General features: G+C 55.7%; 2 protein-coding genes across 3 annotated transcripts; one reads left to right on the top strand and one right to left on the bottom strand.

Annotated features, from left to right (window-relative positions):
* The first annotated feature begins 205 nt into the window (after positions 1-205).
* Positions 206-5227, top strand: LOC142003795 (phospholipase A2 inhibitor gamma subunit B-like). Of its 2 annotated transcripts, XM_074981074.1 has the most exons (6): positions 206-266; positions 1424-1547; positions 2313-2423; positions 3373-3525; positions 3840-3980; positions 4814-5227. In XM_074981074.1, the coding sequence occupies exons 2-6, from the start codon at positions 1499-1501 to the stop codon at positions 5023-5025; spliced, it is 666 nt and encodes a 221-aa protein (XP_074837175.1). In that variant the 5' UTR covers positions 206-266; positions 1424-1498; the 3' UTR covers positions 5026-5227. The 2 variants fall into 2 exon arrangements, with proteins under 2 accessions (XP_074837175.1, XP_074837174.1); XM_074981073.1 differs by lacking the exon at positions 206-266 and having other exon boundaries at positions 1250-1547.
* Positions 5228-6269: 1042 nt separating this feature from the next.
* On the bottom strand, positions 6270-12301 carry LOC142004071 (phospholipase A2 inhibitor gamma subunit B-like). The gene is made up of 5 exons (XM_074981491.1): positions 12126-12301; positions 9722-9838; positions 8510-8662; positions 7734-7874; positions 6270-6487 (listed from the first exon to the last, which is right to left on the bottom strand). The coding sequence occupies exons 1-5, from the start codon at positions 12172-12174 to the stop codon at positions 6270-6272; spliced, it is 678 nt and encodes a 225-aa protein (XP_074837592.1). The 5' UTR covers positions 12175-12301.
* Between the last annotated feature and the right edge of the window lie 4814 nt (positions 12302-17115).

Raw genomic sequence — 17115 nt, forward strand, 5'->3', positions numbered from 1 at the left:
AGCCCTGTGGTTTTCATCTCGCTGCAAGCAGGGTGGCACATTTGTCAACACGCTCGTGTGTCCAAATTGTGTCAGCGGTGGGGAGCTGGGGAGGGCCGAGGGACGTGTGGGCTGAAGTACATAAAAGCAAATTACATCAGTGCCCCTCCCAGGGCCCCTCTATAAAAGGAGGAACAAGGCTGTGGCACCTCCTGACTTCCTGGATGAACTATCCATCCGCACCACGCCTGGAAACGGGACTCGGGCTGAAGTCCTAAGGAGGCCGGGTAAGTGACATCCCCTGGTCTCTGGTCCCCACTCGCCTCCCAGTGCAAGAAGAGAACCCCGGAGGCCTGGATCCTGCCCCCCACACTAACCCACTAAACCCCACGCCCCTGAAAATGACAGAGAGGGAACCCAGGGGTCCTGTCTCCAACCCCCAATTAGAATCATAGAACCCTAAGGCTGGAAGGGTCCCCAGGAGGTCATCGAGTCCAGCCCCCTGCCTAAAGCAGGATCAACCTCACCTAAATCATCCCAGCCAGGGCTTTGTCAAGCTGGGACTTAAAAGCCTCCAGGGATGGAGATTCCACCACCTCTCCAGGCAACACATTCCAGTGCTTCACCGCCCTCCTGGGGAAATATTTTTTCCTAATATCCAACCTACTTCTCTCCTCCGCTAACTTCAGCCCATTGCTCCTCGTTCTGCTGCCTGTCACCACTGAGAACAGCCTCTCTCCATCCGCTTTAGAGCTTCCCTTCAGGGAGCTGAAGGCTGCTATTAAATCACCCTCAGGCTTCTCTTCTGCAAACTAAATTAGCCCAAATCCCTCAGCCTCTCCTCACAGGTCATGTGCCCCTTAATCATTTTTGTTGCTCTCCGCTGGACCCGCTCCAACGTGTCCCCGTCCTTTCTATAGTGGAGCGCCCAGAACTGGATGCAATATTCCAAATGTGGCCTCACCATTGCCCAATAGAGGGGAATAACCACTTCTCTAGATCTGCTGGCAATGCCCCTCCTAATGTACCCCAATGTGCCTTCTTGTTGACTCTTATGCAGCTGCTCATCCTCTGTAATCCCCAGGTCCTTTTCTGCTGCCTTGCCACTTCTCCAGTCGCTAAGACCCAATCTTTGTCTAGAGCCTGGAGTAGAGTCAAATCAGGGGAGGTGCCTCTCTCGGCCGCACAGAGCAGCCTGTTTTCTCTCTCTCTTATTTTTGTTTCTCCCGTGTACTTTTGCTGGATTCTCAGACCCAAAGGCATTTTTTGAGGCACTTCCAGCAGAACTATTCCAGATTTGTCTCCGGGTGAGTGCTACAAACAACCAGCTGTGAAGGGGTCAGGAGTGCAGGAGCTTCAGGACTGGGGTTAGAGGGTTGGTGGTTCCATCCTACCCTGGCGACTGGTTCATCCACGTGCAGGCTTTCTTCTGATCTCATTTCAGCCCGTGATAAAGCCCCTGCCCAGAGATTTGCCTGCACCACATACTCCAGCCCCGATCTATTGCTTACCTATTGCCATGAAGAGCTCCCTCGCTGTCTGCGTCCTGGCTGCTCTCCTTGCTATGGGTGAGTGGGGCTGGGCTCTTACAGGGGTGGATTTCCTAACTTCTCCCATAGACCAACAGCTCAGAGCTGCTGGCTGGGGGAAACGGATCCTCACTGAAAAGTTGCCCCAGAATAACAGGGGCAGCTGGGGGCATCCAACTGCCCAGAGGCCATTTCTACAGGGCTTGTCCTCTGAGTGACGGGCAGCAGAGCTCCAGGCAATGTGAAGAGCAGTTCTAAGTGCTTCCGAGCCGGTGTCTGTGGGGCGCAGCTGTGCTGCAGTCAGTGGGGCAGAGCCCAGCCGGTGTCTGTGGGGCACAGTGGCACTGCAGTCAGTGGGGCAGGGCCCAGCCGGTGTCTGTGGGTCACAGCTGCACTGCAGTCAGTGGGGCAGAGCCCAGCCGGTGTCTGTGGGTCACAGCTGCACTGCAGTCAGTGGGGCAGGGCCCAGCTGGTGTCTGGGGGGCGCAGCTGCATTGCAATCAGAAGCAAGTGTGACTTGGCCCCTTGGGGCACCACACTGGAGCGTGACACCAGCTCACACCCCCAGGGGAGCTCTTTGGGGGTTCACATGGTGGGAGAAACCACTGGGGGGGCACAAGATCTGCAGCCGCCCCAGGGAGCTACCAGCCCAGAGCAGAACAAAACACCTGCAGCCCGCCGGGGCCAGGGACCCAGCTGGTGCTGTGCGCTGCAGGAGGGACCTCAGGGTGCTGTGCCTGGTGCTCCCCGCAGAGCCCAGGGAGGGACCAATCCAGACAACTCCTCTTCTCCCTCCCTCTGCAGGGGCCTGTCTGAGGTGTAAGATTTGCTCCGGAGACGAATGTGACAGTGACCCGCAGACCTGCCCAGCCAGCAAAGACTCATGCATTCTCGCCTCCATAGAATCCATGTTGGGTGGGTGAGACAATCCTGCACCAGCCCGGGCTGGGAACCACTCGGACACCTGGGTCCCCTCCCAGTCCCTGCTCCAGGGAGGTGGTGGGATGGACAGCTCTGAGCAGCGGTTAAAGGGGGAGAACGCCAGGTTTGGGATCTGGGCTAGCTCCACCAGGGGGGCCTTCTGCTCAGCACTGTGAGGCCAAACACCTGGGCAACCACCCAGGCTCTGGCCCTGGCCCAGGCTCCTGTGCGGTGCATGGAAACCGGGATGTACCTGAGGATGGCATCCATCCAACCCGGCACCTGGAGCAGGAGCTGTCTAAGCCAGACAATAGGAAATGGCGAGGCGAAGGGTGTAGCCTAAGCCCCACCCCTCATCCAGAGTTGGTTCTGCCCTAATTCCCAGCCAGTGGATCCTCCTGTCTCCCCTGCAGGAGCCACCCATTTCCTGGGCACTGACTGTCCCCCACCAATGGGAATTGTCTGGCCCACTCGGCTCCTGGGCATAAGGGTCACCCCCACACCTGCATCTCCTCCCAGGCTGGGCTTTCTGCAGGGCCTGATCCGGTGGGTGCCCCATGGTCAGGCCCTGCTGGTGATAACAACAGGAGAACCCCCTACTGAGAATCCAGCTGCAGTTAAGGGATGAGCTGCTGGCGTGGGGATTTCATTATGTAGCCACCCTTCTTTGAGATCCCACCACTGCCCCCACAGCTGAGCTGTTGTCCTGCATATTCCTGCCAGTGGAAACTTTGGGAACTGAAGAACTTTATGGGCAGGGGATTTGGGGACCCTGGGACTTAGTGGTAGCCGAGTTGGGGAGTTGGAGGATTGAAATGCTAGAGGTAGGGGCAGAAATTGCTTTGCAGGGACCTCCGGTGACTCATTTTCCCTGCCTTCTGCCTCAGTTTCTCCCCTGGGGTTGAGGAAGGGGATTAAACCGCAGGCTTCTCCTCCTGCACAGGGGGACAGAAATCCCGGACCGATGTCAGAGACTGTGTGACCTCCAGCCAGTGCAGAGCTGGGCCCATCTCTGTGAATTTTGGGAAGGGAAAGACAATAAGGATGAGCATTGCCTGCTGCCAGGTGGATGACTGCAAGCCAGACGTGGCGAAAGGTGCAGCACCCTATCTCCTCCACCATCCCTATCAGCTTCCTGAGGCTGGTTTTCCCACCCTGACGGGGGTGCCCCCTGGCATACGCTGAGCCCCTGGGCAGGGGGAGGTTAGCAGCTGGGGGTCTAGGCTTCCACCAGCTCGGAACCCAGCCGATCCCCCCCAGAGGAGGGAGCCAGGGCTCCCTGCTGCCTCCCTCATCCCCCGAGCTGCAGCGCCCCCTACAAGGGGCACCTGGGACTGAACTCCCCCGCCCCTGACACCTCCTGAGGCTCCCCCGCCCTCAGCTGACTGCGTTTGCTCTGCTCCTTCCCAGTGCCTGCGCCTGACACCAAACCCAATGGCTGGCGGTGCCCAGCCTGCTACTCCCAGTCCCCTGAGCAATGCCGGGAAGAGACCATCAATTGCAGCGGTGTCGAGACGCAGTGTATCCATATCCCTGGGCCCAGAAAAATGAGTAACTTCTGTTCACTTATTCGGGGCTAATTTCCTTTGCTGTTTTCTCCCTGGTGAGGCAGATGCGAGATGGCGGGTGGGGCCTGCCAGGGAAAGGAATCGTCTGCAGCTCAGCACTCCTGAGTTCTCTCCCCAGCACTGGCCTCTGGTGTGACCTTGGGCCAGTGTCTGCCCTTCCTGGTGCCTCCTGGCTGTAGGGACTGGCTCAGCATGGGGTGCCCCTGCTATGCTGGGCTCTGCCCAGCCCTCCAGTGAAGATAAGGAACCTGTGCTGTGCTGAGCTAAGTGCTGAAGACTTATAAGGTGATATTGTTGCTAGCTCCAAAGAGCCTGCAGCCCCCGTAGGCATAGTGGGGTTCATTCTCCCCAGTTAAGAAGGAGGGAAACTGGGGCATGGGGTGGTGCCATGATTAGCCCAAGGACCCACAGGCAGTCTGTGGCAGAGCTGGGAATTGAACCTACTTTAGTGAAGTCCCATCACGGTGCTTTAACTGATGACATAGCCACCCTTCTTTGAGATCCCACCGCTTGCACCAACACTGAGCTGTTGCTCTGCCAGATGAGTGGTGGGGGTAATACAGGTCTGCCCTAATCTGGCTGTCATCAGGGGCCTCTAGAGAAGAGCTGCCAGAGACTTGTTCAAGGACCCACTGTGCACATGCGTGTAAGGGGGCGGCCAGGCCAGGCTAGACAGGCTGGCGGAGCAAACCCGGAGGGGAGATGGAGGCTGGAGTAGGCGGGGGGTGCATAGGGCTCACAGAGGCAGAGCTGTGAGGAGGGAGGCTGGCTGTTGCACCCCTCCTAATGATCACTTTTTCCCCCTTCCCCATGGAGCTGGAACTTCCACCCCGACCTTCATGAAGGGCTGCGCTACCGAGTTGACCTGTGCCCACATCACAGGAGAATTGGGGAAATTCATGGAGATCATAGGAGACCTGCCCAATGCCAAATGCACACCAGCCTCTGCTGGGGCCAGCATAACGCTGCGACCAGCTGGGCTCCTCTTTCCTGCCCTCCTTGGGCGTCTGCTGACGCTTCACTCCTGATCCCCCAGTGCAACGGCCACACCACACTCAGAGTGACCCCTGCGGCCTGTGTCAGCCGCACTCTGCAGCCACCCTCCCTCCCAGATGGATTCACTGCCCCTTTGTATTGTCATGCTCAATAAAACAGACCAGAGACTGGGAATTGCACATTGATTTCGGGATTTCAGTTCCACTGGGTGGGATGGTCAAAGTGCCAGTTCCATAGAACCATTGAATGCCGGCCCTGGATGGGACCCCACGTGGTCATTGAGTCCAGCCCCCCTGCCTAAAGCAAGGTCAACCCCAACTAAGTCATCCCAGCCAGGACCTTGTCACACCAGGACATAAAAACCTCCAGGCCGTTTCTACACAGGCCGCTTTCTTTGAAAGTGGCATGGTAATACACAGCCCAAAATATGCTAATGAGGCACAGATGCAAATTCCTCATGCCTCATTAGCATACGGTCACATGATTTGGATTCCGGAAGACCCTTCTTCCAGATTCCACAACGCCGTTTAGAAGCGCGATTCCTGGGGGGCTGCGGGGGGGGGGGGTCTTCCGGAAGAGAGGGGTCAGGGGATGTGACAAAGGACTAGGGAATCATGCAGTGGCGGGGAGAAAGCGTTATTTCACCCATCCTGCAGTACCAAAGCCAGAGCTCGCTCCTGGGGAGACAGAAGGTTGAATACTTTCCCCCCACCAATGCATGGAACTCCTTGCCAGAGAAGACGGGGATGGGCAGATATGTAAGGAGGTTCAAAAAAGAACTTGTTAACGTTCCTGGAGGACAGGGCCCTCATTGGTTGTTAGCTAGATGGCTGGTGATGCTACCCCTTCCCTGGGATATCCCAAAACATCAGTCCTCGATTGCTGTGTACTGGGCCGTGCCCCAGAAGTTGGCGAGAAAGCACTGAACTGGCTGTCACCGCTCTGATATTTTTCACCAGCTTCTGAATGGCCCAACTCATGAGAACCAAAACATCATAGACTGCGAGAGGTCACCAGCTCCAACCTCCTTCGCTCACGGCAGGCTCCAGCAGACCCTCTCTGACGACATTCGTCCAACCTGCTCCTAAATTAAGTCTTTCCCCCACTCAAATAAATAAATACGCCTCCAAGGAGTTTGTTCTCCCATTTGTTTTATTCCGAGCAGCGATATTAAGGGGCTGTGATTCCAGCCGGGGGAGGAGAACCCCACCCCTGGGGAGCAGTCAGCAGAAGGTGCAGCTGTGCGTGGCTGGGCTGTTGCATGGGGGTTGGGAGATCAAGGGAGAAGGTTCAGGAGCAGGAGGAAGCCAGTGAGGGCTGGGAGGAGGAATTCGGCTCCTCGCGGATGCACATCGCCCATGCCAGAGGCCGCTGTGCATTTGTCTGTCGTCATATTCCAAACAATCCCTGCGAAGGTTGACAGACCTGCTTTTAAGTTGGCGCATATGGAGGCGGAAACGCAGCCCTTCATGATCATCTCTTGTGGGGAGCCATCTGCAGGGGGGATGGGAAGCAGGGCATTGTCAGGGGAGCAGCTGCATGCCTCAAGCAGGACACAACAGTCCCCCACTCCTCCAGGCCCCTCCAAACTCCCTGAAAGGCTCCAGCTTCCCCTTTAGTCTGCCCCCACACCCAAGCCTGGCTGGCCCTGGCTGCCCCCCGGCCCCGGCAGACTTACTGTGTGCACTTGAGCACGTCACTTGCAACCCCAGTCTAGAATCCACTGACAACACTGGGGTTGGAGCAGGCTTGTGGTAGCTCCACTGTTCCTCTACAAAGCAGTAAGTCAGTGTTTGGTGGCAAGAGTGGGGTCTCCAAGCAGGGTAGCTTCATGACAAGTTAAAGCACCATGATGGGACTTTGCAAAACTAGGATCAGTTCCGAGCCCCACCACAGCCTTCCTATGTGACCTTGGGCAAGTCACTGCACATCTTGGGGCCTCAGGTTTTCCATCTCCCCACTATGCCAACAGCTACTGCAGGCTTTCTGTAGCTATAGCTCCCTATTTTTGTGTGTGTTTGTTTGGTTTTTTTGTGCACGGCACAGCATGGGTCCCTTAGCTTCACTAGGGGTCTGTGCAGTGCCCGACTTTACAGGGGCTCCACAATATTAAACCGGTCCCCACCCCGAAGAGGTTGGAGACTGAACCGTAGGCAGACACTGGGGGAAGGAGAACCAGAAGCCCAGGGAGGGGAAGATGCTGGGCAAGGGTCTCACCAGAGGCCAGCACTGGGAATGGAACCCAGGTGTCCTGGTCTGTTGCTGATGCCTTTACCTATGTGATGTAGTGGGGGAAATGTGTGTCTCACAGAGGGTGCGGGGCTCCTACTGAAGGTAACCAGGTGACACCTCTGGGCTGCAGACAAAGGGGCAGGTGGAGCCTGAGGGGTTTGAGTTGGAACTGGGAGTTGGAAGCAGTGAGTCTGGGCTGGGAGAGAGAGAGGAAGGAGGGGGCGAGGCCCCGGCTCTGGGGGCCCCTCGGGGCCTCCGCTCCCCAGCGTAGATTGGCCTGGCTGTCTCTGCCAGCTGTACTGACTCCTCTGTACGACGCTGTGTCCTGTTGGCTAATAAACCCGCTGTTCTCCTGCTGAGCGAGAGTCACTCCTGCCAGCGGACGGGGTGCAGAGCTTGGGGACCTCTGAACCCCTTCACAACCTGCTACCGCTTCCTCCCCCGCCATCACCTGGCTTTTGCCTTAGGCAGTGGATAAACCACCCCAGAATCAATGAACTGCAGTTACTAGTTGCGATGGTCCCAGCAGCATCAATGCATTGGGTCTCGGTGCCAGTGCACTCAATGGGCTCTTCACGGCATGTCTCGGTGGTCAGCTCGTAGCAGCCCAGACACCACCGGCCATTGGGTTTGGTGTCAGGCGCGGGCACTGGGAAGAAGCAGAGCAAGCGCAGTCAGCTGGGGGAGGTGCCCCAGGAGGTGTCGGGGCTGGGGAGCCACACAGCTCAGCTCTGGGTGCTCCTGTAGGAGGCGCTGCAGCTCCAAGGCCACCGGGGGCAGCAGGGGCAGGGGACAGATGTGCAGCAGGGAACCTGGGGGCGGGGCTTAGTGTTATTCCATGGGGTGCCCCCTGCAGGGTGGGAGGACAATTCCCAGGGGCTCAGTGTTATTCCATGGGGTGCCCCCTGCAGGGTGGGAGGACAATTCCCAGTGGCTCAGTGTTATTCCATGGGGTGCCCCCCGCTGGGCAGGAGGACAATTCCCAGGGGCTCAGTGTTATTCCATGGGGTGCCCCCTGCAGGGCAAGAGGACAAGTCCCAGGGGCTCAGTGTTATTCCATGGGGTGCCCCCTGCAGGGTGGGAGGACAATTCCCAGGGGCTCAGTGTTATTCCATGGGGTGCCCCCCGCTGGGCAGGAGGACAATTCCCAGGGGCTCAGTGTTATTCCGTGGGGCGCCCCCTGCAGGGCAGGAGGCCCAGGCTCAGGACGTTAACACGGGTAGGTTCCAGGCAGCCGGAGGTGCAGGAGGAAGGGGGCGGAGAGGTGCGGAAGGGGACAGTTACGTGTAGCATTGACTGTTCTGCAGGCGTCCCCCACGCAGCAGGCGATGACTGTCATCAATGAAATTTCGTTCCCAAAATTCATGGAGACGGGGCCGGTGCCACACTGGCTGGAGGTCACGCAGCCCTTGACAACGCTCAGTGTCTTCATTCCCACTGCACAGGAGGAAATGTCTGAGATCTCCTCCCCTTCTGCTCCCACTCCTCTGATGCCCTCTTCACGGCAACAGCCCTGGGCCTCTCGCCTTCTGCTACCCGTGGGGAAACTGAGGCACAGAGCAGGGGCATGACTAACCCAATGTCCTGCAGGGCTACAGAAAGGGATTTCTGGCCCTATCCCCAGCATTTAGATCCTGCAGCTCCTGCCGGACCCTCAGGTGAGGCGGGGGCTGAATCCCCTGCCCATAAAGTCCTTTCATTGCCAAAGCTTCCGCCAGGTGGTATGGGCACAGCAGCTGAAATCTCCGTGCCATGTGCCCAGCTCACCCTTTAACTGCAGCTGGATTCCCAGATGTGGCCTTCCTTACTGACATCAACTGTTGGGGCTGTTCCCTGGGACACTCTGAGGCCCCAACCCGAGAGGAGATGTGGGGGTGCCCCCCATATACCCACAAGCCAAGGGTGTTGCTGTTGCTCCCTGTTGCTGCAGGAGAATTGGCGTCCAGGCAATGCAGAACTGTTTCATACAAGACTGAACGACTTCAACTGGGGATTCTGCCTAGCGCAGCTGTAGCAGGGGAGAGAACTGGGCCAAAGCCTCCAGGCTGAGTTGGACACTGTGGGGCTTTGAACTTGGGTCCCCCATAGCCCAGCTGAGCTCCCCAGCCTCTGGGGTCTGAGGGCAGCTGATGCCCTTTGCTAGGAATGGCTGACCTGGCCCAGAAACCGATTCCCAGCAAGAGGTTTCCAGCTATGGACGCTAGCCAGAGCCTCGAGTGGACTTTGACTCAGCGCTGCGTGAGGAGTGGGGCCAAATTTGGTGTGGGGGCAGGGCCAAACTGAGTGAGGGGCGGGGCCAAACCAGGAATGAGGGGCGGGGCCAACACTGCGTGGGAGCGGGGCCAAAGTCTGAGTAAGGGGCGAGGCCCACTCCTCCCTCCCCCCCGCCTGTCCCATCCAGGGGCTCAGTGTTATTCCATGGGGTGCCCCCCTGCAGGGTGGGAGGACACATCCAGTTTCCCCCCCACCCTGCTGGCAAGGGTCTCTCCCACCTACTCAGTGTGACTTCGGTAAGGAAGATGCCGCAGGTGTCGGGCCCGGTGGCGCAGGGCCGCATCCTGCCTGTGCAGTTGTTTCCTGTTCCGGAGCAAACTTCACACTGCAGACAGGAGCCTGGAGCAGGGGAGACAGAGAGCTCAGACACCCCGTGTCTAACGTTAAACCCTCCTGCAGCATCCTGACTGTGTCATAAAACCCAGCAAATTCTCCCTTATTTTCCACTGGCCTCATTGGCGCTGGCAGGTCCCGCTGCTCGCCCAGATCCCTGCTCACCCTCACCTGGCGCTGAGTGGAGGGGGAGGGCCACCGGGGTCCTGCCCCTGTCCCGTTTCCAGCTGGCGCCCGTGAGTGTTGGCAGGCGTCAGCCACTTCTGTGCCCTCTCCCTGCCAGGCCCTTCACCCCCCGCCCGCCCCACTTCGTCCCCATAGCCCCACCAGGGGGGCGTGTCCTGCTCCCAGCTCTGTGGAGAGAACCGGTCCCTGACTCCTGCAGAGAACTGACTGCAGAGACAGGTGACTGCTCAAGGGACAGCTCACAGGGCTGCACCCCACCTCGCTGCCATGCAGTGGGGGGGGGCCCTCCATGTGGGAGAAGGTATAAGCAGCCCTGGGACCATCATTAGTTTGCCTCATTCCTGCGCCAGCTTCTCGGCTGCTCGAGCCTCTGAGGCGGCCGGCCAGGAGAGGTTCGGGTGGGGCCCAACGGATTAGTTAGTTCTATGGGTGGTGCACTTCTGCACAGAATAAAGTGTATTCCTCTCACAGATGGAAAAAATTAGGGGGAAGCCTGGTCTTGTCTATGGGCAGCTTCCAGCCACAGGGGAGTGGGGCTGGGGCTGGGAGGGGAACCTGAGCTCTGCAAAGACCTGGGTCAGGTCACCCCCCGACCAGCTGGAAGCAGTTCCCGCCCCTTCCCTCCTGAGCGGTGCTGAAAGGCAGCTGTTGGCCATAGGCTGGTGTGAGCTTTGGTACAGCTCTTGGGAAGGGCGTTATGGGACTCTGTGTCCCCTCCCCGGTTTGCCGTGGAAAGATGCCGGACTGGGTACTGGGAGACATGGTCCATCCTGGGGCCCAGCCAGACACGGCAGGAGGAGAACGCCAGGGAGGAAGGGTGCAGGACACCCTGCAATGTGCAGGATGGTCCTGAAATTCCATGAAAAGTCCCACAGCAACTTTTTTGCATAAATGCAGGACTGCAGGACTTGTCATGGGAATCCCTGAGCCCAGAAGGGTTTCCTGTGGCTGCTGGTGGGGCTCTGTGCCCCAGATGGCTCCCAGTCATGGGAACCCCAGTGGGGAGGGGGCCCCAGAAGCCCCATGCTAGGAGCTGTCTGCAGTTCAGGGTGCCCCAGCCTGGGGGTAGCATCCAAGCCACAGCAGCCTCCCAGCTGCAGGGCTGCTGGTTCCCGCCTTCTCCCCACCAGCTGGGGAAGATCCCAGCCACAGCAGCCTCCCAGCCACAGCGCTGCTGGTTTTCCTGCCCCACCAGCCAGGGATCCCACATCTGGGGCTGCCTGTCCTGCCAACCATCCCCAAAAATCTGGCAACCCTCACCACGCCCCATGTGAAGGGTGTTTGGGAGCATGTGTATGTGTGTGTCACCTCCCTCCTCCAGGCTTGCCTGAAGAATTTCCAGGGCTCAAGGCGGCTCGCCGGCAGCAGGGCTTGGCGTGGGACCCACAGCCACTACCGAGCCCCTAGGCTGGCTCTGCCCACACCTCCCCCGTGAGAAATAAACCCTCACAGATAAGAAAGCAAATAACAGGAATTCAGCTTCGCCAGGTTTCTTTTTTACCAGGGCCTCCATTCAAGTGCTGTTCGTGGAAATGTTCGTGCGGCACCGTTCTCACCCACTGCTGAGGAACTCGCTTGATTTTTTTCCCCCCTGTGTCCCGCACTGAGCACAGGGAAACCTGGGCCCCTCCAGGACAGAGATCATGGGTTGCTCCTTCCTTCCCCTACAGTCCCTGGGGAGCTACGGCCCTTTGGCCCCAGCTGGGGATGGTGCAGCAATGCCTCTGAGATTGTCTTGACCTCCTGGGTGTGAAATTCAGATCTGCTGCCTGTCAGACCAGCCCACAGGAAAACCTCCTCTCAGGGATGTCCTCGGTCCCAGCCAGTTCTGAACGTGCCCTGTCATAATGCGGTTCTGGTGACTTAAAGACGACATATTCGCTCCTATTTCCATACTCATTTCCCTCATTGTCCAGGGGGCTTTGTGGCGTTTAACCCTCTGCTCCTCTGGTGTTGTCATTCAGACCCTCCCCAGCTGAGCTCCTGGTATTCCAGGGCTGCTTTTCAGTTGCCTTAATTAGCTGTCTTACTGGGCAGGTGGCTCTGAACTGTTGGCATGTTGGAGTCATTAGGAAATCAGCCCCTGAAGAAGCCCAGCCCCGCTCACCTGTAGCCAGGAGAGCAGCCAGGACGCATACAGCAGGAGAAGCCTTCATGGTGATGGAGAAGCCCTAGTTCAGTGCTGGGGTCTGTGATGCAGCCAAATCTGGACTCCTATGTTCTGCCTCCAGAGCTGGAAGAGGAGTAGAGTCTAGTGCTTAGAGCAGGAGGGCTGGGCACAAGGACTTCTGGGTCCTGCCTCTAACTCAGGAAGGGGAAGAGGGTCTAGCCAAACCTCTGGCCAGATTTGTCACAGACAGGCTGAAATGAGGTCAGAAGAGACCAGTCAATAGATGGTGAAACGACTACAGAGCTGTTTGTCATAGCCTCGGGAAAGCTGCATCTCTGACCCCATTGAGGCTGGTCTATTCCTGCATCCACATGGAGAAGTCAAATGCAAACCTCAAATACTGCTGCTGGAAGGCTGCAGCAGAAAGTGACCATGTGTGGTGGTCCAAAGCAATCACCCAGAAGAACCAGAAACAGAGGGAGACAAAGCAGGCTGCTCCCACTGGCAGTGAGAGTTGACTCAGCCCACCTTCTTTGGGACTGGTTCTGTCCGGGCTGTTGCTGGTCCCACACTTCTGCCCAGAGCCACCGAGAAAGCCAGCAGGATCAGAAAACCCCATCCACCCCAATTAAAGTGACAGCTTACCACTGCAAAGAGTTGTCAATAGACAAATATGTTAACGTTCATATGTTGGAGGAATGGGGCTGAGAGCCAGGACTTCTAAATTCTGCCACTAGCTCTGGAAAGTGAGTGGGGTTAGAGCAGGAGGAGCTGAGAGCCAGGACTTTGGGTCTGGCCTCCAGCTCTGGAAGGGGAGTGGAGTCAAGCAGGTTAAAGCACCATGGCAGAGAAGCAGGACATGCAGGTCCTCTCCTTAGCTTCTGAAGAGAGTGATGTCTAATGGTTACAGCACAAGCAGCCCAGACGGGTATTACTTACCTACTGCTCCTTACAGTACAGTGTGCCTGGGGTGACACCGGTGCCTGACTTAGCAAAGCGGAAAAGCCGTACCAGTCTCTCCCTGCTCCCTGCAGTGCCGGGGCTGTCTCAATCCCTCGGTCTCCTTTTATAGCCCTGACCTTCTGTGATGCAATGCAGACACTGTAACGGAGCTGCATGCTTCCCCAGGTACAGCCTGTGAGTTCCTGCTTCCCTCACCGGCCCAGCGCTGCGGCATCCGCACACTCTGCCGACTTGTCCTCCCTTTCGGCCAGGAAAGCCAATGAAGGGAATGAATGAAACTAACTCCCCTTGGAGAGCTGGGGTGGGGACAAGGTGGGGCAGCCGGTCACGCTGCTGAGGACCGGGACAGGGCAGCAGGACTCCTGGGTTCTGTTCCTGGGGCTGTGCCAATTAAAGGCAGGGTGCTTGCATCCTGCTCCTGTCCCTGGGAGAAGTGGGATCAGAGTGGGGGTGGGAGCCAGGATGCCTGGGTTCCGTAGAGCAGAGTGGAATAGGGCTGAATGGGCCATGGACATTTAGGGTCCAGAAGGTTGTTGGTTCTAGCGGGTTCATAATAAACACAGGAGGCAAAGGGCCTGGAGGTCAGGACAGCTCAGATCCATAGAGGGGTGTGTGTGTCGGGGGAAGGCCTCTAGCAGCTGACTGTCAGGACTCCTGGGTTCTCTCCCAGCCCTGGGAGGGGAGTGCTGGAGAGTGGGTCAGAGCAAAGAACCAGGAGCCAAGATCTTGGGGTTTTACCACAGCGCTCACAGGGGAGCAGGATCTCGCGGGATAGATTCTTAGCGTCTTTCCAGAGCACGGCCCCCCGTGGCAGTCTGACTGGTCTCACATGGCCCCACACTCCCTTTCACTTGAAAAGTAATTGCCCCATGGATAGTGGGGTGTGGCACCAAGTGTCACACACTATCAGTGGGGTTCTGGCAGGGCTGCCAGCTTTCTACTTAACAAAAATTGAACACCCTGGCCCCGCCCCCTTCCCCGCCTCTCCTCCAAGGCCCCTCCCCCAACACCACACCCACTCGCTCCTTTCCTCCGGCTACTTGCTGGTCCCACCTCACTCACTTGCTCATTTTCACTGGGCTTTAGCAGGGGGTTGGAGTTTGAGGGGGGAGAGGGGGAGGGGTCTGGCTGAGGGCTCAGGCTCTGCCATGGGGCTGGGGATGAGAGGGCTGGGATGCAGGAGGGCACTCTCAGCCAATCAGAGCAGTGGTACAAAACCTCCAGGCAGCACTTGTTTAGGCTGCTGCTGCTTTCTCTCCCTTCCCCCAGCTGGGGTCCCTGCCACACTCCTCCCCCCCAGCTTCTGGCAGAGCCCACATTCTGCAGCCAGACCCCAGCTTGCCTGGTCCAGCCTGCAAGACTTGGGGCTCCAAACCGTTCACCCCACCACACCCCACATGCCATGGAGGGGGGCTCCAAACCTGGGGGTCTGGATGTAGACAAGCCACCGTCCAGATCTGGACCATGGCGCCAGGGTTTCCCACTCATGGGCCAGCTGTTTCAACTGCCGCTGCAGTCTGAGCAGGTGTTTCCAGAGAACAAGTCACAAGATCTCTTATGTGTAACAGCTAATCGAGGGCCATCGTATTGTATGGCTCACTGGGATTCTGTTTTCCAATAGCCATTCAGCAGATGTGCTGGAGCAGGTTCAGCAGAGGGAAACCAAAATGCTTAAGGGGCTGAAGCACATGACCTACGAGGAGAGGCTGAGGGATTTTAGTTTACAGAAGAGAAGACTGAGGGGTGATTTAATAGCAGCCATCAACTTCCTGAAGGAAGCTCTAAAGAGGATGGAGAGAAATTGTTCTCAGTGGCGATGGATGGCAGAACAAGGAGCAATGGTCTGAAATTACAGAAGGAAAGGAGTAGGATGGATATTAGGAAAAACTACTTTCCCAGGAGGGTGGTGAAGCATTGGAATGCGTTGCCTAGAGAGGTGGTGGATTCTCCATCCCTAAGGTTTTTAAGTCCCAGTTTGACAAGGTCCTGGCTGGGATGACATGGATGGAATTAATCCTGCTTGAAGCAGGGGGCTGGACTAGATGACATCCTGAGGTCCCTTCCAGCACTAGAAGTGTATGATTATTTTGCATTTACTTTCCTATAGAAATTCTGGAGCCTTAATATAAGAACTAATAACTTTAATTGGCAAATAAAACATATGCAAAATCTTTACTCAATATCATGTCCTCACCATGTCACACCAATCACTCTTTGGAACCAACATACTTCTTATTTTACTTTATATTACCTTTCAGAAAATTACAAGCAAGCAAATATATGTCCTCAGAATTTGTGCATCTCATTCCTCGTGGAAAATTATAAAATCTACCAATGTTTGCATTTTCCTGCAAACCTTCTTCTAAAATATGGGCTAACTAATGAATTGTTGAAGAAATTTATTTTGCCACTTGCTTAAAAAAAACAACGAAAGATAAGAAAGCTTCTAAAGTGAAAACAGGAAATAAAATATTATAATAGATTGCCCAACAAGGGTTTCCCATCAGCTGAGTGACACAAGAAAGCATATTTCCAGTAAATAAAAATGTTATCACCTTTTACCAATGGCATTAAGTTTTCTTTTCTTCTTAAGTTACTCAGTAACTAGAAGTCTTAAACATTGTAATCTATTTATGCAATGACATTGATATCCTGTCAGCACCAATGAAACATACGCCACATCAAAGTACTAATAGCGCAAAGATTCAGAACATAAAAACCAATGCAAAAACGGAACTTGCATCTACAAAGGACGAGCCTAAAAGCCTGTTTCACCCTCTGGAAACAGTTCCCTTTTACAAGGTGATGCAGGACTCAGGAGTAGGTCTCTGCTGTGACCCAAATGGCAGATTCTCAGCTGCGCCACAATGAAAATATAATATGGTGGTTGTCGTCTTAAACGTTATCATGAAAATTTGCCCTCTACACAATGTCATTTCTAGGCCATGCTTAGATCTTAAGGAAGTCGGGAGAGAGACCTGTGCCCAGCCTGTAACACACTGGTACAATTTTGAGCCCTCCAGGAACTGTGTAGACTTCTGCCACCCAAAACCTGTGTGAGTGAGCCCCAAATTAACCATAGGTACACTTTTATATTCAAGTTAGTCTGTAAATACACACATCTCATACAACTCCTTGTAAGCCCTTGTTTAGTGGTACAAGTGCTCATGCAATGAATAATAATAGCCACATGAGGAATACAACTATATTAGTCTTTAAGAGAATCAGACAGGAGGAGGAGAAGGCAGATAACACAGTCCTGTGTACAGGGTATTCATTAGAGAAGCCAGTCGGGACAGTGTCTGCCCTGCCATCTTCCTATTGCCACAAAACAACTATCCGGACTTTTATTTAACCCTTATATACCCCAGCAGTAGGGTGCCTGTACATCCCCATTTTCTTCCACCTGTTCCCAAGCAAGGTACTGTGTTTTCCTTGACAAAGTGCCTGCAGAAGAGTCAAATCAGCACTATCTTAGCATGTCATGATCTTTCTTCAACAAAGCCCTGAAACAGCTGTGCGCCTGGAAAATGTGTACCTGCCCACAGCTGGATTTGAACCTGGGACATCAGTACAAGAGCTGCTGCTTGTTTTAAACTCTTATATGCCCAGCAGAGCATAGGTCATGTACATATCTCCTCCACTTTACTCTGTCTCTGGACAAAACTTCTAGCTGACTCCAGGAGGGCCCCAGTTGCTGTCCTTCAATCTCAGTAGATCTTCTCCACGTTGTCCAAGGTCTTCCTCTTTTGCATTTTCCATGTGGATTCCACGGCAGAGCTTGACTGACTCTGCTGGATGATGGTTTTCTGTGAGTGTGGCCCAGTCATCCCCACTTTCTTCTCTGAGCTAAAAGCCGGATGGCTCTCAGCTCAGACTGTAGAGGAGATTCATTCCTTCTCTGTGTTAAGTGGTCTACATGGTATGACACAGGACAGTGAACCACACCTAGGTGTGTGGGTTACAGACACAAACGGCTGACTGGAGAGATCTGAAGGCCCTTGCTGCTAAAGCCAACACCAGT

The sequence above is a fragment of the Carettochelys insculpta genome, chromosome 30 (assembly GCF_033958435.1).
Source record: "Carettochelys insculpta isolate YL-2023 chromosome 30, ASM3395843v1, whole genome shotgun sequence".
NCBI classification, from domain to species: domain Eukaryota; kingdom Metazoa; phylum Chordata; order Testudines; family Carettochelyidae; genus Carettochelys; species Carettochelys insculpta.